Here is a 26,730-nt window from a genome sequence, read left to right as displayed (position 1 = left end):
TGAAGGCAGTTTTGACTGGCCTAGCTGGTCGTGGAGGTGCTCCTGGCATTTAGTGGGTAAAGACCAGGGATGCTGCCAAACATCCCACAGTGCACAGAACCTCCCCCCATAACGAAGAAATCTCTGGCCCCAAATGCCCAACTTGACAAAGTTCGGAGACCCTGCCTGAAGTGAAGAATTTAACTTTCCAGGGCTTCGGTTTCCTCATCTGTAAAATAGGGCTACTAATAGTTTCTAGCTTGCAGAGCTATTGTGGAGGCTCAACAAGGTAGCGTCTCGTAATAGCCCTTGCTAAACACACACACACACACACCGCTCCGGGCACATGCACGCGCGCGCGCGCACACACACACACACATGCGCACACACACACCCCGCTCCGGGTACACGCGCACACACACGCGCACACACACACACACACCCCGCTCCGGGCACACGCGTGCGCGCGCGCGCACACACACACCCCGCTCCGGGCACGCGCACGCACACACACACACGCACGCACGCACACACACACACACACACCCCGGTCCGGGCACACGCGTGCGCGCGCGCACACACACATGCACGCATGCACACACGCACGCACACACACACCCCGCTCCGGGCACACGCGCGCGCGCACACACACACACACACACACCCCCCGCTCCGGGCACACGCACGCGCGCGTGCACACACACACGCACGCATGCACACACGCACGCACGCACACACCCCGCTCCGGGCACACACACGCGCACACACACACACACCACCACCCCACCACCCCCACCCCCTCTCCGCTCATTCAGTATGCTTCTGGAATGCCTCCTGCCGAGCCCGCCCCCTCTAGCTTCCCTGTCTCCCTGCTGTCCTTGACCCCAGCCTGGTCCCCTCACGGCCCATCCCCGCAGCAGGCCTCTGCCTCTGTGCCCCACTTGTCCCACACTCCCGCGCTCTGTGTCTGGAGGCTTTGCTCCGGGCCGCTGGCCAGGCTGACCACCTGCCTCAGTCTTCCCTCCTTCAGCACCTTTGCGCAGACTTCCCGTGAGGCACCGGGCCGCCCCAGTACCTCCCACGTCTTCCACCCAAGTGGCCTAAGAGAGTGAGGCATGTCCTGGATTTGGACCAGGCTGCTTGGTCCAAGTTCTGAGCTCAGCCTATTACTTATTATCCAGTTTTGGGAAAGTGAGTCTCACCTGTGAAACAGGGACATCTCCAACCACAAGGTGGTTCTGTGGACCAAGTTGAGAATGTGTGAGAAAACGTACAACTATGAACTTTAGTGGAAAAGTGTAAGTTATTTACTGTCGAGCATCATCTCACTGTATATATATATATATATATTTTAAAGATTTTATTTATTTATTTGACAGAGAGAAAGAGCACAAGCAGGGGGAGTGGCAGGCAGAGGGAGAGGGAGAAGCAGGCTCTCCGCTGAGCAGGGAGCCCGATGCGGGACTCGATCCCAAGACCCGGGATCATGACCTGAGCCGAAGGCAGACGCTCAACCGACTGAGCCCCCCCAGGCGCCCCTCACTGTATATATATTTTATTTTTATTTATTTTTTTTTCTGAAAGATTTTTTATTTATTCATTTGAGACACAGAGACAGAGAGAGAGAGCATGAGCAGGGAGAGAGGCAGTGGGAGAGGGAGAAGCAGCCTCCCCGCCGAGCCAGGAGCCCGATGTGGGGCTCGATCCCAGGACCCTGGGATCATGACCCGAGCCGAAGGCAGACGCCTAACCATCTGAGCCACCCAGGCGCCCCAACTGTATATATATTTTAAACATTTATTGATTTAAGTAATCTCTACACCCAACGTGGGGCTCGAACTCATGAGCCCGAGATGGAGTTGCACGCTCTACTGACCACGGAGCCGGCCAGGCGTCCCCGAGTGCATATCACTTAATCTTTGCAGCATCCTTGTTTTATAGACCAGGAAAGTGAGGCCAGAGTCAGTCCCCTGAAAAGCAGGGCCAGCTGCACTTGCTCAGGTAAGAAACACTGAGCGCCTCTTGTGAGCCAGGTATTAGGGACACAGATGACCAAGACTTGGTCCCTCCTGTCTCTCACAGCACTTTTGGGAGGAAGGGTCATAGAGGGAGGGAGGCACCGGCTGCCTTGCGCCCGCCTCCAAGGTCATTGGTCCTCAAGACAAGCGCCACTTCCACTGCCCAAACCGCCCCTTGGACTCAACCCCTATATCCTGATACTACTTGTTAATGCTCCCACTCTCGGGCCTCCGGATTCCATCTATAATTCATTATCCAGAATGAATGCTGCTCTTCAACCACTGTGCTTGGTTGTGCCTCTCCCTCGATCTCCCCCCCAGTGGGCAGCGCCCTTGAGGGCCGCACATTAGCCTTGCCCCTTCTAGGCATCCTGCCCAGGTTACAGTTGAGGAATGGAGGCCCCAAGAATTCAGTAGCCCATCTGTCATTGCACTGCAAGTGAAGGCGGGATTGGAACCTGGTCCCCACCCAGCCACAACCCTGCCCCCAACGCCAGTCAGGTTCCCTCCTCTGGACCTGGCCTCCTGTGTTTTCGCCTGCTGCTTCTGGGACTGGGGATCTGTGGCCTAGCAGGGGAAGAGCGGACTGATGGCATTGGGAGTCTGCAGTTAGGATTGAATATTCAGGATCAAGGCCCACTTTGAAGTTTGGATTTAGGATTGAGACCTTCAGTGGTGGTGGTAAGGGAGGGGGGACCCTTTGGAAAGAGCCTAGAGTGAAATTTGGGGTAAGATCCCCCCCTCCTTTCTCCTGCCTCTTTTTCACAAAGATGGGGAGGTCTGGGATAGGAAGGGTTAAGTGTGGTTTTGCTTCCCCTGCCAGGAAGGGAAGCTGGGCCTGTCTGGGACCTGGGGGGCGGGGGGGGGGGGGGGGGGTGCTTGCTGCCAGGGGGGCTGAGGCAGTGGGAACAGCATGAGCCTGTCCCTCACGTTTCACTGGCTAACCCACCCCGCCTCTGCTCCTAGTTTGGGGAACAGAAGAGGGAGAAGCAGAACAAGACTTTTTGTTTTGTCTGGGAAGCTGACAGTGGGTGCCACGCCCTGGGGAAGAGAGCTGCATGCGGAGAGCCATATCCTGGATCCCTCACTTGGGTGCATCCTGGATGCTCACCACAATGCCCGGTCACCCTCATAGAGATAGGAACCCAAGCATCCCCTGCACGGTTCCCCTCTATAAATACTCAGAGTCCCTGTCCTAACCCCACTCCAACCCCTGTGTACTCTGAGGCCTGGCTCCAGAACCCAGGAAAGAGGGCCAGTCCGGCTCTCCTTCCCTTTCATATTACAGAAACCCTAATATCCTGGACCTGTAGGCGTTAGCAACATAATTGAGTTTTCTGGGTTCTTCACCAGAGAAGAAGCCGTGGGAGGCACAGGGGCAGGACATGAACGCACGTGGGTTCTGGAACCTCGGCCCTGCCACCTCTTAGAGAGGATGAGGTGGCCGGTGGGCCCAGGGCCAGGATTAGGGGAGGGGAGTAGAAGGCTGATCAGAGGAGTCCTTGGTGAGGCCTGAGGATAGAGGCTCCAGAGCCTGGGGTGGGGACGCCTGGGGACCTGGGTGATCCAGTGGCAAAGCAGACCTGGCCACAGAGGTATGTAGGGATAAGTGCAGCCAGAAGGGTTGTGGGGTCTTTGCTGTCCCAGCCCCCCAGTACTGCCTCTCTGGTTGAAACCAGGACAGAGACCCCCCACTGGCTGTCCAGCCCCTGCCCTGCTCCCCCTTTCAGGCCCCTCTGGGAACCACAAGAATCTGGGACCTGGTGTCCTGGCAACGTGATGAATGCACACACAGCTCTGGTATCTGTTTTAAATTATCCATTAAAATAAGTACAGTCCTGGAAAAAAAAAATAAGTACAGTCTTGGAGTTGGCGGGGTGGGATAGAAGGAGTAGAAAGGGACTGAAGGGGGAAGAACCTAGGCAGCCTCTTTTTCCAGTTGTTTGGGTCCAAAGGAAGGGGGCAGGGGAATAGGCGCAAGTGCTGGGGTCCTACTGTTGGCTTTCTGTGGGGGTCTGTAGCTTGGTGCTGGGGTCCAAGACCCAATGCTTGGTTTTGAAGGGCAAAGTTGGGGCAGAAGATAGGAAAAGAGGGACCCCAAACTTCTGGTCCTTGCCCCAAATTTGAGGGTTAAAGGAACTCAGGATCCAGAATTTCCCTGCAGCAGGGCGCCCCAGGGAGCCCAGGCATTCCTTCCCAACCCCACCCTGGCACACTGAGATGCTGCTTTGAATGGGCTGCCCACATGTGGAGGGGGGTAGGGGTGACTCACTATTACTATGGGGAGGGAAGGGGGAGCCAGCGGTGGAAGAAGAGTGAGTCACCTAATGGGCACCAGCCTCAGTCCTCCCCCCACCTTTCCTGGATCTGCCTGCCTGGCGCCCTCCTCGGCCTCTACAGCCGCTTTCCCTCTTCCTCCTGCCCTTTGCCCACCCACTCTCAGCCTTTGGCTCGGCCTTCTCCCCGGGAAGGCCGGAGCCGGTGGGGGCGAGCTCGCAGCTGGGAGCCCTCGAGCAGGCAGAATCAAGACGGGAGAAGCCCCAGGCCGAGCGGGTGTGCGGGCCAGGGTGGAGCCCCACTCCGCCGCCGCCCCGCGGTCCTCGCCCCTCCTCGCCGCCCCCTCACCTCCCGCTGCGGGTGTGCCGCGGCCCCTTTAAGAGCGGCGGCCCCTCCTCCCACTCCCTAGACCTATTAGAGCCTCTGCCCGGCGTCGGTGACTCAGAGTGTCCGCGGGAGCGCCGCAGCCCCAGCAGCGCACCCAGATCCCGAGGTCCGACAGCGCCCGGCCCAGACCCCGCGGCTGCCAGGAGCCCGCCGAGAGCCAGCCGGCCCGCGCGCTCCGACCCCGAGCGGTCTCTGTCCTTCGGCCCGAGCCCCGCGTCCTTCCCGGGACCTCTGCCCCGCGGGCAGCGTTGCCACCCTGCCGGCCATGGAGACCCCGTCCCAGCGGCGCGCCACCCGCAGCGGGGCGCAGGCCGGCTCCACCCCGCTGTCGCCCACCCGCATCACCCGCTTGCAGGAGAAGGAGGACCTGCAGGAGCTCAATGACCGCCTGGCGGTCTACATCGACCGTGTGCGCTCGCTGGAGACGGAGAACGCAGGGCTGCGCCTTCGCATCACCGAGTCCGAGGAGGTGGTCAGCCGCGAGGTGTCGGGTATCAAGGCCGCCTACGAGGCCGAGCTCGGGGATGCCCGCAAGACCCTCGACTCGGTGGCCAAGGAGCGCGCCCGCCTGCAGCTGGAGCTGAGCAAAGTGCGCGAGGAGTTCAAGGAGCTCAAAGCGCGGTGAGTGCGCCCAGGTGGCGGCGCGCGGGGCGGGAGCGGAGGGGTGGGCGGACGTCGTCACAGTCCGAGTCCAGCGGCCGGCCGATAACTTGGCCTTAGAGTCCCCTCCCTCCCCGGAACTGCCCCAGCGGGTGACTGGCAGTGCCAAGGGAAATTGTCAAGACAGGACAGAGACGGGAGGGGTCTCTGGCAGAGGGTGGCCTGCATAGGGAATGCTGGGGGCATCAGGGCCCAGTAAGGGCTGCTGGCAGGCCCCCACTCTGTCTGCGTGGGGGTTGCCGGCCATTGGGAGCTAGGGGCAGGGGCTTGGGCAAAGAACAGCTAGCGCTGCCGGGTCTGAGAAATCTGGGCACTCAGGACACATTGGAGTGGGTGAAAGGGTCCTGTTAGAACTTTCTTGGCTGGCTTGGAACTGTGCCAACTTTGCCCAGCCTGTGTCTCGACACATGATGCCTATTAAGACAGGGCACCCCTGCTGGCAGATGTCCAGTGGTGCTGGAGAGAGGTTAGCCAGGCAGGGACATGGAGGTGACCCCCTCGGCACAACTCTTTCCAGGGTTTGAGGAGTTGGGAAGCTCTCCTCCACTCCCTGAATGTCTGGGACCTTCCCTGGGCTCTGACAGGCCCTCCAAACGGCTCCAGGAGCACGGCTCCCCCGCAGCTCCCACAGCCCTTGGCCTGCTTGGCCCAGGAATGCAGGAGAGGGAGGGAGACAGAGGGCAGAGGCTCCGGCTCAGGAAGTTGTGTTATGCCCAGGTCTGCACTCCCCTGGGCCCTGGGCCTGGTGTCTCGGCCCCTGGGGGCTCTGCTCCTCCCTGCCTCTCTGCTTGGGGTGAGCCCCTTTCATTCCGAGCAGTCTTTGCTGTGCCCTGTCCACGCGGCCCCTGACGGGTTTTGATCTTTGCCTTATGAAACTGCTGGAATACAGCGACATTTTTGAAATGCAGCCGTTGGGCGCTTCAAGCCACTCCTACCTCACCCATCCCTGCCCCACCCGACCCCACCCTACTTGACTCCACCCTCTTTTCTCAAAAGGCCTTTGGAGCCTGGAAGTTTAGGCCATCCTTTCCTAGCCTCCGAGAATTTGCTTTCCTCCTCCCTGTTCCCCTTTTCTCTATGAACACCCAAGCCAAGGAGCACTAAAGGTGCTTGAGATCCCTGGGGTGGGGGGCCCCACGGCTTGACTTCCCCTCTTTCCCTGTCTTTTAATCCTCTTTTCCAAACTCTTGCTCTCCTCGGAGCCTCTCTCCAGTGCTCTTTCTGCCCTTCAGCGGCCAGGCCCCTGGCCTAGTGGGCATGGTGGGTCCATCCCCTCCTGAAGAGTAGGTGGAAACTGGGCACACAGACAGGTTGACTTTTGGGGGGGACTTTTGACAGAGATCACTCCTGTCTTTTGCAGTAGTGATATGAACAACTGAGCTAGCGGGACAGACAGGAGGCAAGCTGAGGGGAGGGGGTGGTGCCCAGAGAATTAGGGTGCTAAAGTAGTCCACCGTTGCCCATTCCTGTGAAGGGCATTCTCAGCAGGTCTTTCTGTGGGCAGGGCATTGATCGGGAGACAGGATAAGTAGAGTCAGCCATCCCCTTGCTAACCCAGCCACGTCAGGCTGTCTCCTCGGCCTCTCGGTGCAGCTGTCCAGGCCTGGGACGGCAGGCGGGTGTGTGTGCACGTGGGGCAGGGGCGGGGGTGGTGTGTGCACTGGTTATATTTAGCCATCTGCCTTTCTTCTCCCCCTCTGATCCTGGCTGGGGAGGCTGGGCTTCCGGAAGAGGGGGGTGGGTTTGCACACCTGGATCTCCAGCTGCTGGGAGGCAGGGTGGAGACAGAGGGGGCTCCGACTGGGGTGTCTGTCCCCTTCTCTGTCCCCAGTGGGAGGAGCCAAGATTGGGTGCTTCTTTTTGTGTCTGCTGTGCCCAGGACAAGGCAGAGAAGAGTAGAATGAAGAATTTGGGAGAGGAAGAAAGGCATTTTCCTAACTCCTCCCACTAAAGCCTAGAGAGAAGGTGTTGTCTGGTTTAATGTTTAATTAGAGCTCAGAGTTCAGGGCCAGGCGTCTGGTTGGGATGCAGAGCCATCTGCAAGATCCCCTGGCAATCCCTGGCCCAGCCTGGTACCTTGACCACACCCAGGGCTTTAGGGTGCCCTCTCGTTGGGCTGGGTTATAGGCTCCAAGCAGAAACAAACCCCCCAATACCCACACACATGTTCTGTGTATTCTGGAGTCTGAAGTATTTGGACACCTAAGTGTGGCTAGGACGGGGAGCTGAAAACACCAGGGAAGGCCCCCCTGGGGTCCAGGCTTAGAGCTGGGCCCCATCCCAGGCATGACAGCTGGGTAGATGACTCAGATGCTGCCCCCCTCCCTTCCACCCTGGTGGCTTTACAAGAGACAGCGGGACACAGGGTGGAGATGGCAGTTGTCTTAAAGGGAGGGATGGGGGCCTGAATGCCTGCATCTTCTCCCCCTGCTCCCCATTGCATCCTGGGAGCCTTTCCTGCCTTCTTCCTTGGGACCTCTGCTGGTGGTCTGGAGCCAGGGCCCCAATGCGCAGAGTGCAACAGGTGGTTGGTTCCAGAGCTGAGTCCTGTTACGGGGCTGCAGCTCGGGGCTGGGCCTGCGCCTGCCCACATGGGAATGGTGGAGGAAGGCTGAGTCAGAAGTGGGGAGATCCTGGGCCCACAAAGCAGAAGCTCCTCTTCCCCCCCGGACGAGGCTGGTGCTTGACAATTTCCTGTATTGTCTGCCTTCGGGGCAGTGGGGCTGGGCAGGGAAGTGGAGGCCCAGGCTCATCCTAGCGCTCATTGGGCCAGAGAGGTGCAGAGGCTTGTCCTGTGTCACACAGCAAGAGGGTGATGGGTCAGGACTTGAGCACAGGCCTTCTGACTTCCAGATGAGTGCCTGTACCACGAAGCCTGACTTCTTCTGGCTTAGAGGACAGGTGGGGGGGTCCTGAGGGTGGGGCCGGGTGGCCGAGGCTCATTCCTGCCGTCCGGAGGTTCTGCTCTGAGACCAGCGGGACCTGCCAGGGTCTGCTAATACCCAGCCTTAGCTCTACCCTGTTCCTGAAAAGACCCATGACCCTGCCGGGCCGTGGATCCTAAGAGCTCTGGAAGGCTGGTATTCCTCTCTTGGGACTTGTCCTTGGAAGTGTCTACCTGGACCCGAAGGAGGCTGTGCCCTTTGGCAGAGACCTAGGGAACAGGGATGGAGGCCTTTGAGGAAACCTGGGCCCCTGTCCTCACCTGAGGGAGCCCCTGGTGCTGTCTCTCGCTGCCACCCCCACCCTGAAGTCAACGTTCTGATTTGAAGGCAGTGAAGGAGGGCACTACTTGAGGAGCCCAAGAGAAACAAAAGAGACAGTAATTCCTGCTCAGCTTCCCGACTGCCTTCCTGTGACCAGTGCCCCTGGCTGGTACCCCCCTGCCTCCATTCTGAGCCTTACTCTTGCAGAGGATATGCCCCTCATCCCCAGTCCTACCCCTGCCCCCCACCTCCGGGATTCAGTAGTTCAGTGTCAGGGCTGAAGCCAGGGACAGCTGGGGGAGCAACTGGTTGGCGACGCCTTCACCTCCCAGCTGTGCCTCTGCCCACCCTCCCCAGCCTTCCTCCCCCAGCCCCCCCCAGGTCCAGCTCAGAGGCCTAGCCCTAGGGCAGTGTGCCCCATTCCCGCCTCCTGGAGCCCCAGTGTACTGAAAGTGACTCAGGCCAAGCTCTGGTATTCTTAGGAATGTCCGGAGAACGGCGGCAGGGTCTCCCTTAATGAGGTCGCCCACCAGCAAAATGACAGGTAGTATGAGGTAGTAGAAACGGTCCTGGGCCTCGATGTCCTTAGTCCTAGGCTTGGTCCTGCTGCGACGCTGCTGTGTGACCTTGAGCCAATCGCCTTCCCTCTCTGGATTTCCCCAGCTATGAAATAAAGGGGTTAGAGCAGAAGGTCTCCAGAGATCCCTTAGGTTTCAAAGTAGCACAGTGACCCACAAAGTGAGAAAATAGTCCTCTAAAGTACCAAGCTATAAATGTTAAAATCAAATCCACTTAATGTGAATATAATTAATAGCCAATGCTATTCTCAATAGAAACGTTTCCCACAAGCTATGGAATGAAAAGTACCGGCACGCTTCTTGATTTCTCACAGAAAGTTTGTGCGGACAGTTAATGAAGTTCCTGGTTTATGCTTTGTTTTTATTGCTAGTAAGAAGGGACACTTGGTCGTCACGCGTCTCCTTCCAGGACGGTGGAAAGGGCCGTGTTACGCAGGACGGGCTGAGTGCCACGGGCCCGTGTTGGGGTGGCAGGGACGCCCTCCCTGGGAAGAGCCGCGCTGTTGCCTCAGAGCGGGCCAGCCAGCGGGAGGTGCGGCTGACCTTGGGCTGCCTACCCACTTCCCTTCCTGCACCCACTCCAGCTCCCCCAGCTTGAGGTCGGGCTGTGAGGAGGTCCTGGAAGGGGACAGAGTTTGGGAAGGAGGGGGCAGGGCGGGGGTGCTCCCTGCCCCTCTGTGGGAGAGGAAGCCGGGATTCATTCTGGCTGGGATCCCAGGCCTGGCAGAGGAGCTGAGTCACGGTAGAGGGCAGAGTGGAGAGCGGGCGGGAGACCCTGAGCTTGCTCGGTCGGAGAAGGAAGGGCTTGGGGTAACCTTTTATCGAGGAGCACAATGGGTGCTCTTGCTCGGTAGCAGCAAGAGGGACGAGGGCAGGACTAGCATGGGGGACAAATGGAGGGGACAGAACACACGTGTCCCTTTAGGGCTGGATCGGAGGAGCTAGAGACCCTCATAACAAGGGGCCCGTCTTCTGGGCATTGGAAGGATGGGGATTTCCAAGGCCCCCCCCCTTCTCCTGAAGCTCTAAGCTGACACCTCTGCCCTGAGAGAAAGTCCCACCTTCCTAGGCTGGAGCTGGAATGCAGTGGGACCAGAACTCCTAGGTCCTCCCACTTCCTTTACTGATCTTGGGGTGTGGCTCCCACCCCCTCTTGCTGTCACGGGGTTAATAAGCATAAGCCACCAGATGGAGAGTTAACGCATCCTAAAGAAGGGACTTCTGAGTCCCTTCTTGTGGGGATCCCCTAAATGCCCCTCCCTTTGGCTGGTGGCCTCCCTCCCTCTCCCCCCAGGACATTCGACCTCTTCCTAGGCTATCCCCCCCATGCCCCTACTTCTTTTGGTCTGTCGCCAGGCCTCAGCCCTGCATTGCCATGACAATGCGGGCGTGACTTCTGGAGAGATAGGCCAAGAAGAAGGAAAGTGGAGTTGGCAGGGACCTTGAGAGAGCAGTGGGTCAGGAAGCCGGCTGCCTGTTGTGCAGCACCCCAAGGCCCAGCCTCTGGCTGCGGGCCCCTCCTGCCTCGGTACAATGCCACGTGGATACACCCAGCAGCTGTGACTCAGGCCTGGCCCCCTGCCAGCCCCAGTGCCTCTGCTGGAGTTGCGTCTGAACATGTCCACAGGCCTCCCGGCCCTCTTCTCTGCCTCCAGCCCCCGCCCCCCGGCCTGGAGCACCACCTGGCTTTGTCCGCGGAGGGGACAGCCGGAGCCCCGCAGCTCTGGACAGGGATCTGAGGGCCTTGAACCCCAGACAGGAGCAGTGGCGTCACACCCAAGAGAGGCATGTGGCAGCAGGGCTGTGCCCGTGCCCGTGTGGGGAGGTGGGGCTGGGGTCCACCCTGAGGGGCCCACCTGTGCTCTCCAGCTGTAAGCGCTCAGAAGGCTCCAGGGAGCACCCGTCCCACCTCAGTTCTCCTCTGGAGGGTCTCTTTACCTGCGAACGCTGGGACCTTGAGGCCCACATGTCCCGTCTTCCCACATCCTGCCCAAACCAGAAAGTGGTGGCCAACCCACAGCCCAGCCAGGCAACCAAGTAGTGGGTCCTTTTCGGGGTGGGGAACGTCCAAGCCCATGGCTTCGCACGCGGCTGTGGGAGCGTGTGCATCTGGACGGCATCACCCTGGGGAGGTCGAGGGGGATGCGCCTCCCAGGCTTTGCTTTCTGGGTGCCTGAGCCCCCCCTGCGCCCCCCCGTGCCCCCCCAGCCCCCCCCCCGGGCTGCACCACTGCCATTTTCGGTGCTCTGTCCCTGTCTGGTGTGAGTGTCCTCAGGTGACCCTGTGGGCAAGCCTTCCCTGGTCCAGGGCTTGGTTTCCCCAGCTGTGACCGTTCAGGGGTTGGCCCAGGAGGAGGCCGGGCCAGGAGCCTGGGGCCTGTGAACTGCTCGCCCAAAGGCATTCCAGGCACAGACAGGAAAAGCCCCAGACGTAAGTGGACAGTGTAAACCAGCAGGTAAAAACAGCAGAGCACGTGGTGGGGGAGGGGGCAGAGCGCCAGGGCAGGGCTGAGGCCTTGCAACCATGGGGGTGGACTTGGATGGCCAGAGGGAGGGAAGGACAGATTGCAGCCGGAACAAAGGGACGGCTGGCCAGGGGAGACGCCCCTCACTGGCAGGAAGTCAGCTTGGGCCGGGGTCTGAGTCCTGGGAGGAAAGGGAAGAGCTCCCCGCTGCCTACACACCCACCCTGCCCTGCCCTGCCCTGCCCTGCCACAGGGGGCGCCCTTCCCTGCGGGGCTCAGAGATCCTGCTCTCCCCTCCCCTCCTTCCTGTCCTGGGGTCGCCCAGCCATGGGGAACTCGGTGTGCCGGTGAGGCTGAGGGGCCGGAGGGGGCGGGAGGGGGCGGGAGGGAGCCCCGGCAGGGCTGGGCCAACTCCTCGGAGCCCCCGTGGCCATCTTCCCCTCCCCCTTATTTGGAGGGTGGCCTGAGCTCTGTCCCCCGTGTCTTCCTCAGCCCGCGGAGGAGGAAATGAGGGCCTCCCCCTTGCGGCCTAGCAGGTTGCCCCTAGCAACGGGTCCCAAACAGGCCTGGGCGGCCTGGCTTCCGTATCTGGCGTGGGAGCTGGGCTGAGGAGGGTGACTCAGTGGGCGGGCCAGCACCCGGCCCCGTTGCTGCCCCCGAGGCCTGGCCCACCCGCCACCTCCGCTCTGCAGACCCACAGCCTCCGGCCGTGCCCCGCACCCGCCTGTCCCTCCAGAGATGGGCTGTGGCAGCTGTGGGGGGAGGCAGAAATGGATGCCCAGCCCTGCTGGCCTCACGGGGCCCTGGGGAGCATCCTGCGCTCGGGGGACCTGGACGTACGGACTGGCGCAGGACGTGGGCAGAGTCAGGGTCTCCCCTGTGAGTGCTGGAGGATTTCCCGACCCCTGCCTGGGTATTGTCTGCCTGAGGATGAGTCACCTGCAGCCCCGGCCTCGCCCTCATGGGCGCCCGGCCGCCCCGCCCACTGCGCCCCACCAGCCCCAGTGGCCCTGGCCCCTGAGGGGCTGACCACCTGGCCAGGGTCAGCTTGGGGTCCCTGCTGGGTCTGGAGACCCCAGGTGGGGGCCTCGGCCTAGGCCGGCAAGCCAGGGGAGCAGGCAGGCGAGGCGCGGGGCTCCGCACCACCCCCAGCCGTCTCTCGGGGTGGGTGTGTGGCTCCCTGGCCACAGCTCCTGAGCTGTGGGTGACAGTGGCTTCTTCCGCACGGCTGGGAGCTCCCCAGCCTGACCGAGAGAACCGCCAGGGCCCCCCTCCCCTCCCCGTGTGCTGGCGGTTTCCTGCTGCGGCTGCCCGGAGGGAAACATCGCCCCCTCCTTGCTTTGGAGGCCGCGCTCAGGGCCGGGCTGAGGCCAACCAGCCGTGCTGGCCACTCTGCTGCCGTTTGCCACCGGCCCCTGGACGCGAACCTCTGTGCCTCCTGTCCTCGGTGACGGGGAGGGCGCCGGGCCGCACCATCCGCCCGCGGGCGCGCTCGCTGCCTTCGCGTCTGGTTCCTGTTGTTACCAACACCACCGTCTGGGCGAGCAGTGGGTGCGAGGAGCTGGCGGAGGGCAGGCGCGGCTCCTCTGCTCTCAGCCCTGGGCCCTGCGCCCTGGCGGGAAGGCCGGTTCCCCGCACGCGCCCTCGGGAGCCCAGGCGGAGGGGGGCAGCGCGGGGAGGGGGGCCCTGGCAGCAGGACTGACTGTGACCCCGGCCCCGGGCCACCGCCGCCTGCAGGCCGGCACCCGGCCCTTGACTTCTACCTCTGTGAAAGGGGGGGGCCTGCACTGGCCGCCCCGCAGGCTCCTTTCCGAGCTCCCGGTCCGAGGGCGGCAGCCGCGCAGGCTGCAGGGTGGAGAGGCCTCTGCGGGGCAGGCCCTGCGCCTTGGAGCCCGCCCAGGAGCCGCAGTCCGCTCGGCCGCGCGGCTTCACTTTATCAGCGGTTTCTTCTTCGTTCCTCCCCCTGCAGCTGGCTCAGCTTCGGAAAAGTTCTGAAGTCATGGAAAGTTGGGGCTGTGCTCCCAGCCAGGGGTTGGGCCGGATGGCAGCCAAAACCTGAGCTGGGTTTTGACTTTATTTTTAGCTTTTCTGGCTGAGACGGAGGAGGGGAGACATCCTCCGGGGCTGGAAGGGCCTCTTTTCGCGGGAGACCGCCACCCTTGCGTCAAACGGCTTGTTCTGATGTTCTGAGGCCTGGCCACGGCCGGCCGGACAAGCGAACCTGTGGGGGGGCACCCCCTCCAGGTCTTGGCGTCCCCCCCCCGCTGTGTGTCACTGTGTCCCCCTCCTGGTGGGGCCCTGCTGGAGACCAGTGACTCCGTTTGATAAGTCCTGAGCTGGTGGCAGGAGAAGCCGCCTGTCTGGGCTGCTCCCTGCAGAGCTTCCTCAAGGCTCCCGCGGCCTCACGGGGAACCGCTGGGTCTCTTGGAGCGGAGGGCTTCTGCGGAGGAAAAAAATGTTGGCAGGGCCACTTTTCTTCCTTCCAGGACAGAAATCCAGAATTCCACCCCCACCCTCCCACCAACGTTTGGTTTTCCTTTCCCCTCCTGTCGTGTGGCTCATGCTCTGGACTGAGGAGTTAGAGGGGTCAGCCGGGCCAGGCCCTGGGCTCCTTCTCCTTCCCTTCATCCCTGGGGCTGCTGCTTTCTCTCACCAGATATTGGTGAAGGGATCATCACATCTGGAAAGTTCTTGGGTTTCCCAGAGGTTTGGACCCCTCTATGTCTCTAGTTCACTATCTGGCAAAAACTGTCAGGGCCCAGAAAGGGAGGGAGGTGGCAGAGGCAAGCCCCGTTTACTTGGTTATTTGGCTAAAGCTTTACCCAGTTGGAGGAGTAGGGAGGCTCCAGGCTGGAGCCCAGGTGGACCTGGAGACCCAGGGGCCACATCTGGAGCCAGATGCTGAGGCTTGCCGAAGGGTAGGGCTTAGTATTCTCTCAAGCTCTGATAAGGCCCAGAGGGAGGGCGGCTGGAACCCTGTGCTGGGCCCCGATCAGGGGACCTAGACTGGGTCTGAGAAAGGGACGGGTGGCTCTCCTCCTCCCTGAGTTCTAACCAGACCGTCCCCGTTGTGTGTAAAAGGGGCTAGGAGAAGTGGCCCATACCTTTGGGGCTCTAGCTGGGGTAGGGAGGCATGGACCCCAGGGCTGGGAGCCTGGCTGTCTGGGCCCCTGCAGGGAGGGAGCCTGGCCCAATGGAGGGTAGGTGGAGTCAGGCAGAGGGTTAAGGCCCTGTGTGGGAAGGGGCAGGAGACAAAGGTGGCCCTGTCTCTTTGGGAAGGAATGGGAGGAGAGAGAGGGAAAAGCATTCATCTCAGGGGATTGCGCTGTGCCCTTGGCCCGAGGCACGTTCCTGAGCACTGAGTCATGGGAAGGGTAGAGAAGCAGGAAGGGGGTTTTGGGGACCTTGGGGGGAGTGGGAGTCCAGCCCCAGGGGCAGGCGAGACAAACAAGCCAAGAGCGAGGCTGCCCTCTGCTGGCACTTTGCGGGACAGGCACGCTGGGCCGCGGCCGGGCTGCCTCTGGGAGGGGACTTCTGGCTCCCCTGGGGGGCGCCCTGGTTCTCCCTGGGGACACAGACTCCTCCTAAGCCCACTCTTCCCTTGCTTCCTTAGCAATACCAAGAAGGAGGGCGACTTGATGGCCGCCCAGGCCCGGCTCAAGGACCTGGAAGCTCTGCTCAACTCCAAGGAGGCCGCGCTGAGCACTGCACTCAGCGAGAAGCGCACGCTGGAGGGCGAGCTCCATGACCTGCGGGGCCAGGTGGCCAAGGTGAGGGCATCCTCTGGGCCAGGCGTGACCCTGCCTCCCGCCGGACAAATGCCGGCCACCCTACTCAGCCTTTCAGCCCAGTTGCTGTGTGTCCCGTCCCAGGGACACGGCCTCAGGGCCGTACCCCTGCCGGCCCCCGGCCCCCCATGCCCACCTTATTGCAGCCCCCTCTGCTCCCGGACATCCAGCACAGGCGCCCGCCCGGCTCAGTGGGTACGGCGTGCGACTCTTGATCTCGGGGCCGTGAGGGGGAGCCCCGCGTCAGGTGCAGAGCTTACGTTCATAAATAAAATAGCCCACAGCCACTTGCACGTAACTTTGCAAGGAACCGCGTGTGGCCAGTCCCTCCTGGTTTGGCTGTGCGGTCAGAGAGCCTGAGCCGGGAGTGGGGGGCTAATCACATTCGGGACGCATGTTCTCAATGCTTGGCACGTACGTGGTGGTCTCTACCTTCAAAACCCTTCACCATCCGTCCTGCCTCCCGTCTCGTATCGCAGGCTTGGGACAGAATCCAGGAAAGCTGGCTTGCTCCCACCGTGCTCAGAGCAGGGTCACGACCCGCGTCAGTTGCCGAGCCCCCATCGTGGGTTCTGTCCCCTCCCAGGCCCTGCTGCCGCGGATGGGAGAGGCCGGCGGGCTGACCGGCTGACCACAAAGCCTGGGCTGGGCCGGTCTCCTCCAGGCCCCCCACCTCCAGCTCTGCCCTGCCCCTCAGCAGCCGGGGCTTTTGGAGACCAAAATCTAGGAAAGGTGCTCTGCCTCTCCCACGCCAGAGATCTTTCTGTGGCAGACAAGGGGCACCTCTTCATGGTCCAGCCCCTGCCTTCGGTGCTCCCCCTCCCCCCTCTTGCCACCCCGGCCCTCCCTGCGGGCTCTGGCAGTACTGATCCTCCTGAGGACCCTGCAGGGCACAGTGCGCCTTCATACCCCCGGGCTTTGCATGGGCTCTTCTTCCCTGCCCCGAGGTCACCGCAGTGCCCCCCACCCCCCAGGCACACTTTGGTTTCTTGCCTTGTGTTCCTCTGTACTTTTGGACCTCCTTTAGAGCACTTGCTGTGTTGTGCAGAGAGGGATGCAGCACCCGCCCAGAGCGGTGTCTGTGCGCGACGAGACACTGTGACCTCGGTGCCGGCCGAGGCTCTCCGTCCCCCGCACCGGTCTCTGCACACGTGAAGGGCTGTGCTGGACGCGGACACTCTCAGCTTCCTTGCAGCTCTGATGTTCTGTGGCCCCTCTCCCTGACCTCGGCCCCCTTCCTCTCAGCTCGAGGCAGCCCTGGGTGAGGCCAAGAAGCAGCTTCAGGATGAGATGCTGCGGCGGGTGGATGCCGAGAACAGGCTGCAGACCCTGAAGGAGGAGCTGGACTTCCAGAAGAACATCTACAGCGAGGTGGGGACGGTGCTCCGAGGGCCAGAGGAACGGGCTGGGACTTAACTGGGTGCAGGGCGAGGTGGGGACGGTGCTCCGAGGGCCAGAGGAGCGGGCTGGGACTCAGCTGGGTGCAGGGCGAGGTGGGGACGGTGCTCCGAGGGCCAGAGGAGCGGGCTGGGACTCAGCTGGGTGCAGGGCGAGGTGGGGACGGTGCTCCGAGGGCCAGAGGAGCGGGCTGGGACTCAGCTGGGTGCAGGGCGAGGTGGGGACGGTGCTCCGAGGGCCAGAGGAGCGGGCTGGGACTCAGCTGGGTGCAGGGCGAGGTGGGGACGGTGCTCCGAGGGCCAGAGGAGCGGGCTGGGACTCAGCTGGGTGCAGGCCTTGCCTGCCTGACTGCCTTGTACTAGTGGATGGGGAGTGGGGGGGGTGTCCAGCCCCCAGCCCCCAGGTTAAAGGAGGGTGACAGTGGCTTTGCTCAAGCGTAGGCTTGGGCAGGGGGCTTGGCCCTCTGAGCCTCATGCTCCAAGCACTAGCTGTGATCTTGGCTCTGTGTCCCTCCCAGGAGCTGCGTGAGACTAAGCGCCGGCACGAGACCCGGCTGGTGGAGATCGACAACGGGAAGCAGCGTGAGTTTGAGAGCCGGCTGGCGGACGCCCTGCAGGATCTGCGGGCCCAGCATGAGGACCAGGTGGAGCAGTACAAGAAGGAGCTGGAGAAGACCTACTCTGCCAAGGTGCTTGCCCCCATCCCGTCCCCCGCGCCCCAGCCCCCACCACCTCTGTCCACCCAGGGGAGCGGGGGAGCTCTGGGTGCCCTAACCTGGTGTTCTCCCCTGAAGCTGGACAACGCCAGGCAGTCAGCTGAGAGGAACAGCAACCTGGTGGGGGCTGCGCACGAGGAGCTGCAACAGTCCCGCATCCGCATCGACAGCCTCTCGGCCCAGCTCAGCCAGCTGCAGAAGCAGGTGCTGCCCCCCCCACCTCTCCGGGCCAGGGGCCAGGGGTCAGGAGGGATGTAGGGGAGGGCCCAAGGAGGGGAGGGGATGGATGAGGGACAGAACGTGCCCCCAGGACCACACACTGAGTGGGGAGCCTAGGATTCAGAGTCCAGTGACCTGGTCTGGCCGGCATGACCCTCGCTCCTCAGAGCCTTGGTGTTCCCGTTTGAAAATGGAGGCCCTCCTTACCCTCCGCAAGGCTCGATGTTCTGGCCAGCTGTGCGTTTGTGGCCGGGGGAGCAGGCAGAGCTGTTGGTTAGTTACAGGGGAGGCGGAGAGCCGGGGGAGGGCCCGGGGCAGGGGGCGTGGCTGGCTCCTCCATCCCGGGCCCTGGGAGCTCACCTGGCCCCGGCTCCCTCGCCCAGCTGGCGGCCAAGGAGGCGAAGCTGCGGGACCTGGAGGACTCGCTGGCCCGCGAGCGCGACACCAGCCGGCGGCTGCTGGCCGAGAAGGAGCGGGAGACGGCGGAGATGCGGGCGAGGATGCAGCAGCAGCTGGACGAGTACCAGGAGCTGCTGGACATCAAGCTGGCCCTGGACATGGAGATCCACGCCTACCGCAAGCTCCTGGAGGGCGAGGAGGAGAGGTGGGGCGGGGAGGGGCCGGGTGGGGCTGAGGGGCTGCCCGCGCCGCCCCTGGCCCGCTGCCCGCCTTGACCAGGCCCCTCCGTGTCCCCTCGCCAGGCTGCGCCTGTCCCCCAGCCCCACCTCGCAGCGCAGCCGAGGCCGCACCTCCTCCCACTCCTCCCAGACGCAGGGGACGGGCAGCATCACCAAGAAGCGCAAGCTGGAGTCTGCGGAGAGCCGCAGCAGCAGCAGCTTCTCGCAGCACGCCCGCACTAGCGGCCGCGTGGCCGTGGAGGAGGTGGATGAGGAGGGCAAGTTCGTGCGGCTGCGCAACAAGTCCAGCGAGGTGGGCGCCCGGGCTGGGGCTCGGGCTATGGCCGGGCAGGGAGAGAGCCCAGCAGGAAGGGGTGGCATTGGGACGGAGGGCTGCCCCTCCCAGAGACAGACCCGGGCTGGGTGGCCCTCCGCTGGCCGCCAGACCCCAGCGTGCCCGGTGCCGCCTGGGTGTCCACAGAGCTCAGCTGTTCTCCCTGAGGGACCCTGCCCAGGCCCGCGAGCAACGTGGACCTGGGAGCCTGAACGAGCCTCCCCCGCCTTCCCCTTCCCTTCCTTCCTGGCAGGACCAGTCCATGGGCAATTGGCAGATCAAGCGCCAGAATGGAGATGACCCCTTGCTGACCTACCGCTTCCCACCGAAGTTCACCCTGAAGGCTGGGCAGGTGGTGACGGTGAGTGGCAGGGTCCCCAGAGGGGACTCTGGGACGGCCTTGGGCGGGGAGGGGTTGGCCTGAGGGTGGGCACGCTGGACTGAGCACCCTCCTTGAACCCTGCCTCCCCAGATCTGGGCTGCAGGCGCCGGGGCCACCCATAGCCCCCCCACCGACCTGGTGTGGAAGGCACAGAACACTTGGGGCTGTGGGAACAGCCTGCGCACGGCTCTCATCAACTCCACTGGGGAAGTGAGTACGCTGCGGGCTGGCCTCTGGCTGGCCAGGGCTCCCCCAGGGGACCGGGTCACGGCCACTCTGCCCTAACTCCCTCCGGTGCAGCCCTGGGCCCCAGACTCTCCACCCAGTGGTCAGACCCGGAGATGCCCCCCGCCCCCAGCAGCAGGAGGAGGGGAGGGAGACAGCGGGGATCTTTAAGGGCAGCTGTGCGCTCCTGCCCAGGGAGCCTGACGGCGTCCCGCGGGGGAGGGAAAGCTTGTCCACCCCAGCGCCACGGATGGCAGACCGCAGGTGGTCACTGTGAGTGGAGATGCCCCCCGCCCCTGCCCTGGCTCTGGCCCCCTAAACCCTGGGCCTGGTCCCCTGTCCCTGGCAGGAGGTGGCCATGCGCAAGCTGGTGCGCTCAGTGACTGTGGTTGAGGACGACGACGATGAGGATGGAGATGACCTGCTCCATCACCACCATGTGAGTGGCAGCCGCCGCTGAGGCCGAGCCCACACTCGGGCACCCAGCCAGGCCTCCCCTTGCCAAAAATGTTTTCATTAAAGAATGTTTTGGAACTTCACGCGCTGCCCTGGCTTTTCTTCTCTCCTCCCTGTACCTTGAACAGGGAACCCAGGTGTCTGGGTGCCCTCAGCTGGTCAGGACGGGAGTGGGGACTTCTGATGCCGTGGGGCATTCCCGTGGGAGCGGCGGACAGGGTCTGGATTTGTTTCCCGGGAAGGGGACGGGAAGACAGATGTGGGGCGCCCGGCCCTGCCTCTCTCCCCCTCCCCCCACTCCTGTCGCATGCATTTCCTTTCTCTTCCCGCTCCTGTTGCATGCACGGCTCCCATTTCTCCCCTTGTTTCCTGCAAGAATGTTCTCTTCACACCTCCCGGCCCCATTTATTTTGCACGCCTGCTGCCCTACAAGCTTGCTCGCTCTCCTCTCCCTCTTCAGCTTCCAGTGGCTGGGACACAGTCCCGCTACAGCTCCAGTTCCCAGTCCCCAGTCTTCCGGACCCTCTGCCCTCCTCCCAGCCGGGGCCCTCCCTCCGGGCCGCGGGGCACAGAACCCGCCTTCCCGCCTGCTGGCGGCGCGTGCAGGAGCGCGCAGTCCCAGACTCGCCGTGTTGGCCTGAGCCTTGTCTTCCTCCTCAGGGCTCCCACTGCAGCAGCTCGGGGGACCCCGCAGAGTACAACCTGCGCTCGCGCACCGTGCTGTGCGGGACGTGCGGGCAGCCCGCGGACAAGGCTGCGGCCAGCGGCCCGGGAGCCCAGGTGGGCGGATCCATCTCCTCTGGCTCATCGGCCTCCAGCGTTACAGTCACCCGCAGCTACCGCAGTGTGGGGGGCAGTGGGGGTGGCGGCTTCGGGGACAGCCTGGTCACCCGCTCCTACCTCCTGGGCAACTCCAGCCCCCGCACCCAGGTGAGTGGTCCTTTGCCTCCACACCCGGGGTTAGGACGAGGGGGCCCCGTGGGGGGGAGGCCTTCTCTTCCGCAGCCCGGGGGAGTGGGAGCCTCCTCCCCAGCCCGACATCCTAGACAGTGGGCTCCTGCATCCTGCCCCTCCTGTCTGAGCCCCAGACTGGAGGGCAGGGGCAGGGCTGGGGGTGCGGGGAGGGCCACGGGCCCGCGCTGCCGCTCACACCTCTCCCTCCCTCCTCTCTCTCTCAGAGCCCCCAGAACTGCAGCATCATGTAACCCGGGACCTGGCGGGCCGGCTGAGGCTGGAGGCCTCCCACTTCCTCCTCCCCTCACGCCCACCCCCACCCTGCACCTCGCGGGAGGGGGCTTGAAGCCAAAGAAAATACCCCTTTGGTTTTTTTTCTTCTATTTTTTTTTTTTTTCTAAGAGAAGTTATTTTCTACAGTGGTTTTATACTGAAGGAAAAACACAAGCAAAAAAAAAAAAAAAAAAACCTTCTATGTCAATCTCCCCTTGCTTTCCCCTGCCTCCAGGAAACTCCAAATCTGCCTTAAAACCAAAGAGGGCTTCTTCCAGAAGCCAAGGGAAAGGGATGCTTTTTCGGAGCCTAGTTTCTGCTTCTCTGCCCCGCCTGCCGCCCCCGCCCCGGGGACCCATGAACATGGTGCGGGAGAGGCAGGTGTGGAGTCTTCTCTGCCAGCCTCCGAGGGAGGAGGGTTGAGCCAGGCCCCTGGCCGCCCCCATCCGTCCCCTACACCTGGCTGAGGCTCCGCTGCCTGCCCCGCCCCCAGCCCCACCCCTGCCCCGGCCCCGGGGTGACTTGCACTGCCCACTACCAGCCACACTTGCTTTTTCTGTATTTTATTTAGACAAGAGATGGAAATGAGGTGGGAGAAGGGGGAAGAAAGGTTCTCTGAGCCTGCCTCACCTGGAAGCTCGAAGTGTGGGCTCCGTCCAGGTAGTCGAGGTCAAGGTCAAGTGGATGCAGGGGAGGAGGGAGAGGGAGGGTACTAGAAAGGGTGGGAGCCGGCTGTGGCCCCATCCCAGAGGAGGAAGGTGAGAAGGGGGAGAGGGTGTGCGTCGGTGGTTTGGCAAACACTAAAGAGCCCCTTGCCTCCCCATTTCCCATCAGCACCCCTTCTCTCCTCCCCCAATCAATACACTAGTTGTTTCTATCCCTGGCTTCTGTGGTGTCTGTCTTTGTCGATGGGCGTCACCGAGTGTCCTGAGGGGCAGACACACACGCAGACCTCACATGGTCCCCCACATCCTCACGCTCACTGCTGCCCAGCCTCACCCCTGCTCTGGGGGAGCCGAGCTGAGGCCCCGGAGCACTTCAGGCACACAGAGGACCCTCTGGTGGCTGGCAGGGAGAGGCTTCGGGGTAAGCCGTGCCCTCCCCCTGCAGGACTCTGTCCTCACGGAAGTCCCTCAGAGAGCCAGAGCCTGAAGGATGGCCTGGCCTTCCTGCCTCCCTTCAGCCAGCACGTACCTGACAGCCTTCTGTCCGCGGGGGCCCTGAGCATAGATAGGGATAGGGACCGGGTCTGGGGGTCCTGGGACAAGGACGAGCAGGGAGGAGGGTGTGGGAGCCGGACAGGGCAGCAGGACTGACTTTGCAAGCAAGCAGTTGATGTCCGTTTGTGCTCAGCTCAGGACAGCATGGGCACCAGGGAGACTCCACTCCAGTGGAAGCCGCACACGGGGCTGCTGTGGACAAAGGGGTGTGTCATCTACGTTTCCGCTACTGCACGATGACACGATGACCACCATCAACATTGTGGGGGGAGGCCTCCAAGCATTTTGTATAGTTTCCTATTTTCCCAAATATATACGTACATTTACAGCGTTCTGCGGCTTCTTACAAATAACGCTTCCCAGAGCAGACGTCTTTGCAGGCATCTCTGGGCATTTCCGTGAAATAAATTTCAAGACAGGACTAGCTGAGCCTCTGGGAGGGAATGAGGAGCCTGGAGGGAGGGGGGGTGCCAAACAGGGACCGTGAGCTCTGGTAAGCAACCTTTCTCTGGCCCGTCATAGATTCCAAAGCATCTCCGCCCTATTTCAGTGGACCCTCATGGTCTTGAGAGGTACTGTCCCCTTTGCCCCTGGGAACGGGGGCTCTGAGTTAGCTGCCACGGCCACGCGGTGGGTAGGTGGCCAGGATCCCAGGGCTCTGGCCGCAGCCCCTTCTCCTGTGACATCACGCTCCCCTCTGAACAAAAAGCAGCGACGCTCAAGTGTAAGTGTTCCCTGGGGAAGGGGGTCCAGCTGCAGTGAACAGTCTGGGATGATGGGGACACCGACTGGAAAAAGCAGCGTGAAGAGGGGACAAGCCCTCCCGAGTCCCGCTGGAAACCCTGGTTCCCTGTGGGCTGCGGCCAGGTGCCCCTGGGAGAGAGATGCTGAGAGGGAGGGCTGTGCGCTTAAGGAAGCGGCCCCTGCCTGGGGTGGGAACCCCCTCCCCTCCCGGCCGAGGCGCCAGGGGCCCGTCCTGTGCACTTCCCGGGACGGGCACCTGAGGGCGCCAGAGCGCCGCCCGGGCGGGGCCCTCGGGGGGCCAAGGCGGCTGCGCGGAAACCCTCGCGGCAGGTGCCTCCGCGCGCGCTTACGTGTCAGCTCGAGCAGTGCAGCCCCCCCACCCGGCGGGCCAAAGAGATTATTTAAAAAAAAAAAAAAAAAAGAAAAAATGTTTTGGGCGCCTGGGTGGCTCAGTTGGTTAAGCGGCTGCCTTCGGCTCAGGTCGTGATCCTGGAGTCTCAAGATCGAGTCCCGCTTCGGGCTCCCTGCTCATCAGGGAGTCTGCTTCTCCCTCTGACCCTCCCCCCTCCTGGGTGCTCTCTCTCTCTCTCATTCTCTCCCTTTCAAATAAATAAATAAAATCTTTAAAAAAATGTTTTGTGTCAGATTGTAACCCTCTGTTAAAACTGAAAACGCAGGTAAATAGAAAGGAGGGAAAAAAGTCATCCCCTTTCAAACACCCAGAGGCAACCACTGATGGATTTCCTTCTAGATGTTTTTCCCTGAACACATAATTTACATAGTTAGGATCTCACTGTGGTTTAAATTTTGATTCTGCTTTTCACAGTTAACATGCACGAGCACTTTCCAATGTTACTTCAAAGTTTATAAACATTATCTTTAAATAACACTGATTCTTTTCCTAGCGGTTCATTTAAGTGATACTTGGAGATACCCCGGAGAGGGTAGGAAAGGAAGAAAGCCACGTTCTTCATCTACGTTTCCGCTACTGCACGATGACACGATGACCACCATCAACATTGTGGGGGGAGGCCTTCAAGCATTTTGTATAGTTTCCGATTTTCCCAAATATATACGTACATTTGCAATGTTCTGCGGCTTCTTACAAATAACGCTTCCCAGAGCAGACGTCTTTGCAGGCATCTCTGGGCATTTCCGTGAAATAAATTTCAAGACAGGACTAGCTGAGTCACAGGTGTGTATATTATCAAGGCTGTTGAAAACATTGCCAAAGCATCCTCCAGAGAAACTAGACTCTTCCCATTCTCACCTGCAGCCAAGCTCACTGTTCCCCAAGCTCCTCCCCACACCAACATTTCTGTCGGTTTTAATCTTTGCCAACTCGATAGGAAAACAATTATACTTCATTGTTGTTTCAAATTGCATTTTGAAAAGAGGTTGAAATTGTTTTTTCATTCACGTGTAATGGCTATTTGCATTTCTTCTGGAGTGAATAATGTTTCTATCTTTTGCTCATGTTTTTATTGGGAAGATTATCATTTTCATATTGGTTCTTAAGATTAGGGGAGAAAGCTCTCTCCCTCAACTTTAGCTATTAAGCTGTATGTTTTGCAAATATTTTATAAAGGATGTTTATTATATAAAAATACTTTAAAAATGGCTAAGTATATATATAACACCGCACTTCACCAATTGTCTCTGGATATTTAGATTTGTTCTCACTTTTGTGATTATAAATAATGGTGCAGAGAATGCCTTTTCTTTGATTATTTCAGGTAATTTCTTATGATGGAGTTTTGGTGCTGACTAGTCTGACTTTATTTATTTTTTTAAAGATGTATTTATTTATTTGAGAGAGAGAGCAGGAGCAGGGGGAGGGGCAGAGGGACAAGCAGACTCCCGGCTGAGTGCGGAGATCCCAGGGGCTGGATCCCAATACCCTGAGATCAGGACTTGACCAGAAGTCAGATGCTTAACAAACTGAGCCACCCAGGTGCCCCACTAGTCTGACTTTAAATTTGTGACCACACATCCCTGGCATTACCACCCCCATCACCACCACCCCTCCTCTTGTCCCTAGCCCCACCTCCCCTTTCTCCAAAGGACTATGTCACACCTTCTCCTGTCTCTTCAAATTCTCCTCCTCATGCTCAGCTGCTGACCTGTTTCCTTCTTCATTCCAAAGAGACTGCTCTTGCTGAGGTCCCCTGCCCTGCACATGGCTGACCCACTGGTCTCTACTCAGTCCTCACCGCCCTTGTCCTTGCTTGTCACAGACGATGATGCTCTGGTCCCTGTCAGTCCCCACTGCTGGGTCTTCCTCTTCTCTCCCCATCTGACAGACCGAATGCCCGGGCCCAGCTCCTCTCTGTCTACACGGGGGCCAAGACAGGCTTCCTCCAGGCTCACAGCCTTAAACACCATCCACACATTGCTGATTCCCAAGTGGACACCTTCAGCTCGTTCCTTTGCCCTGAACCCCAGACCCGATGCTTCTCCAGGTTAGCATGTCTGTACTGACGGCCCCGATCTGCTCTGCCCGTCGTCCTCCCCACGTCAGCTGGTGACCAGCCTTCACTCCGGCGGCTCAGGCCGAAGCCTGGAGTTCCTTAACTCCTCTCGTCTTCTCGAACACCACATTCAGTCCCCCAGAAGATTCAGATCTTTACAATAGATCTGGAAGCCAGTCTGCTCTCCCAGCATTGTCGCCCCCGCCTCCTGGGTGGATTACGGCTCCGAAGCCTTCCTCAAACAGTCCGTGTAAGAGCCAAATGGAATGCACGAATGACGTGTGGAGCGCGGCGTGACTACCCGGGCACCTCATCCCTCACCCCCAGGCCCCCTCTGTGCAAGCCCGTGGCTGCCGCCCGGTTCCCAGAACCCACCAAGTGCTTGCCCGCCTTCGGTGGCCCCCCTCCTGCCTGGACCACTTTTCCTATCAAATATTTCCTTCACTTTCTCCAGGTCCCTGTTCAAATGTCATCATCCGGGAAAGCTTTCCCTGACAAAGTTTTCTAAAACAGCGTCCTCCTCCTCCTCCTGAGCCTTAACACTTCCTAGCCAGCCTCCCCAGGTTATTTTTCCCCAGGACACAGCACCACTGGACATGCTCATTTGCGTGTTTGTTCATTTTCTGTCTCCGTCCTGGGATATGCGCACCCAGGGACAGGTGTTTCGGTCTGTCTTATTCGTGCTACATGCCCAACACCCAGTGCAGTGCCTGGGCGCACGGGAGGTACTTCGTCAGCGTCTGCAAGCGCAGGAAGGGAACCACTCAGTCTGAGCGACTGTGCAGAGACCTGTTGTTCTTCTGCCCACTTAAAGCGAAGCACCCCAGAGCCAATGAGAAGAGAGGTTTGGCCAAAGTCATCCAGCTTGCTGGTGGTGGAGCCCAGGGCTCCTGGCTCCCAGAAAATGCTGTGGAAACTCAGAATACTGTGGGACGACCCAGGAGGACTTTCCGGAGGAAGGGGTTCTTTTGGGGCGGGCAGGGAAGGACAAGAAGAATTCCATCAATGGGGCTCCTGGCCGGCTCACTCAGTGGAGCATGCAACTTGATCGCAGGGTTGTGTGTTCAAGCCCCATGTTGGGTGTAGAGAGTATTTAAAATTAAAAAAAAAGGGGCGCCTGGGTGGCTCAGTCGGTTAAGTGACTGCCTTCAGCTCAGGTCATGATCCCAGGGTCCTGGGATCGAGCCCCGCGTCAGGCTCCCTGCTCAGCGGGGAGCCTGCTTCTCCCTCTCCCTCTGCCCCTCCACCCACTTGTGCTCTCTCGCTCTCAAATAAATAAATAAAATCTTAAAAAAAGAGAGAGATTCTATCAGGTAGAAATGAGAGGAAGTCCAATTGCAGGAAGGAGGTTGAGTATATACTGAA

The 26,730-nt window shown here is 60.8% G+C and overlaps 1 protein-coding gene and 1 long non-coding RNA gene across 2 annotated transcripts; one reads left to right on the top strand and one right to left on the bottom strand.

The window, feature by feature from the left end:
* The first annotated feature begins 4,678 nt into the window (after positions 1-4,678).
* On the top strand, positions 4,679-21,807 carry LMNA (lamin A/C). The gene is made up of 12 exons (XM_036068168.2): positions 4,679-5,282; positions 15,183-15,339; positions 16,603-16,728; positions 17,273-17,443; positions 17,549-17,674; positions 18,073-18,293; positions 18,391-18,619; positions 18,894-19,001; positions 19,113-19,232; positions 19,597-19,686; positions 20,364-20,633; positions 20,882-21,807. The coding sequence occupies exons 1-12, from the start codon at positions 4,927-4,929 to the stop codon at positions 20,906-20,908; spliced, it is 2,001 nt and encodes a 666-aa protein (XP_035924061.1). The 5' UTR covers positions 4,679-4,926; the 3' UTR covers positions 20,909-21,807.
* A 313-nt stretch (positions 21,808-22,120) lies between these two features.
* On the bottom strand, positions 22,121-25,457 carry LOC118520354 (uncharacterized). Its single transcript, XR_004909643.2, has 3 exons — positions 24,972-25,457; positions 22,472-22,602; positions 22,121-22,342 (listed from the first exon to the last, which is right to left on the bottom strand). It is a non-coding gene; the product is annotated as an uncharacterized LOC118520354 (long non-coding RNA).
* Between the last annotated feature and the right edge of the window lie 1,273 nt (positions 25,458-26,730).

Source organism: Halichoerus grypus, chromosome 7 (genome assembly GCF_964656455.1).
Source record: "Halichoerus grypus chromosome 7, mHalGry1.hap1.1, whole genome shotgun sequence".
In the NCBI taxonomy this organism is placed as follows: domain Eukaryota; kingdom Metazoa; phylum Chordata; class Mammalia; order Carnivora; family Phocidae; genus Halichoerus; species Halichoerus grypus.
The sequence above is the reverse complement of the archived record's forward strand: the minus strand, read 5'-3'. Positions and strand labels throughout refer to the sequence as shown.

Excerpts from the sequence above, each read along its gene's own strand:
- LMNA (XM_036068168.2), top strand. The coding sequence starts at position 4,927 with ATGGAGACCCCGTCCCAGCGGCGCGCCACCCGCAGCGGGGCGCAGGCC. Across the intron at positions 18,620-18,893 it reads TGCGCAACAAGTCCAGCGAG|GACCAGTCCATGGGCAATTG; the intron begins GTGGGCGCCCGG and ends CCTTCCTGGCAG. Across the intron at positions 19,233-19,596 it reads TCATCAACTCCACTGGGGAA|GAGGTGGCCATGCGCAAGCT; the intron begins GTGAGTACGCTG and ends TGTCCCTGGCAG.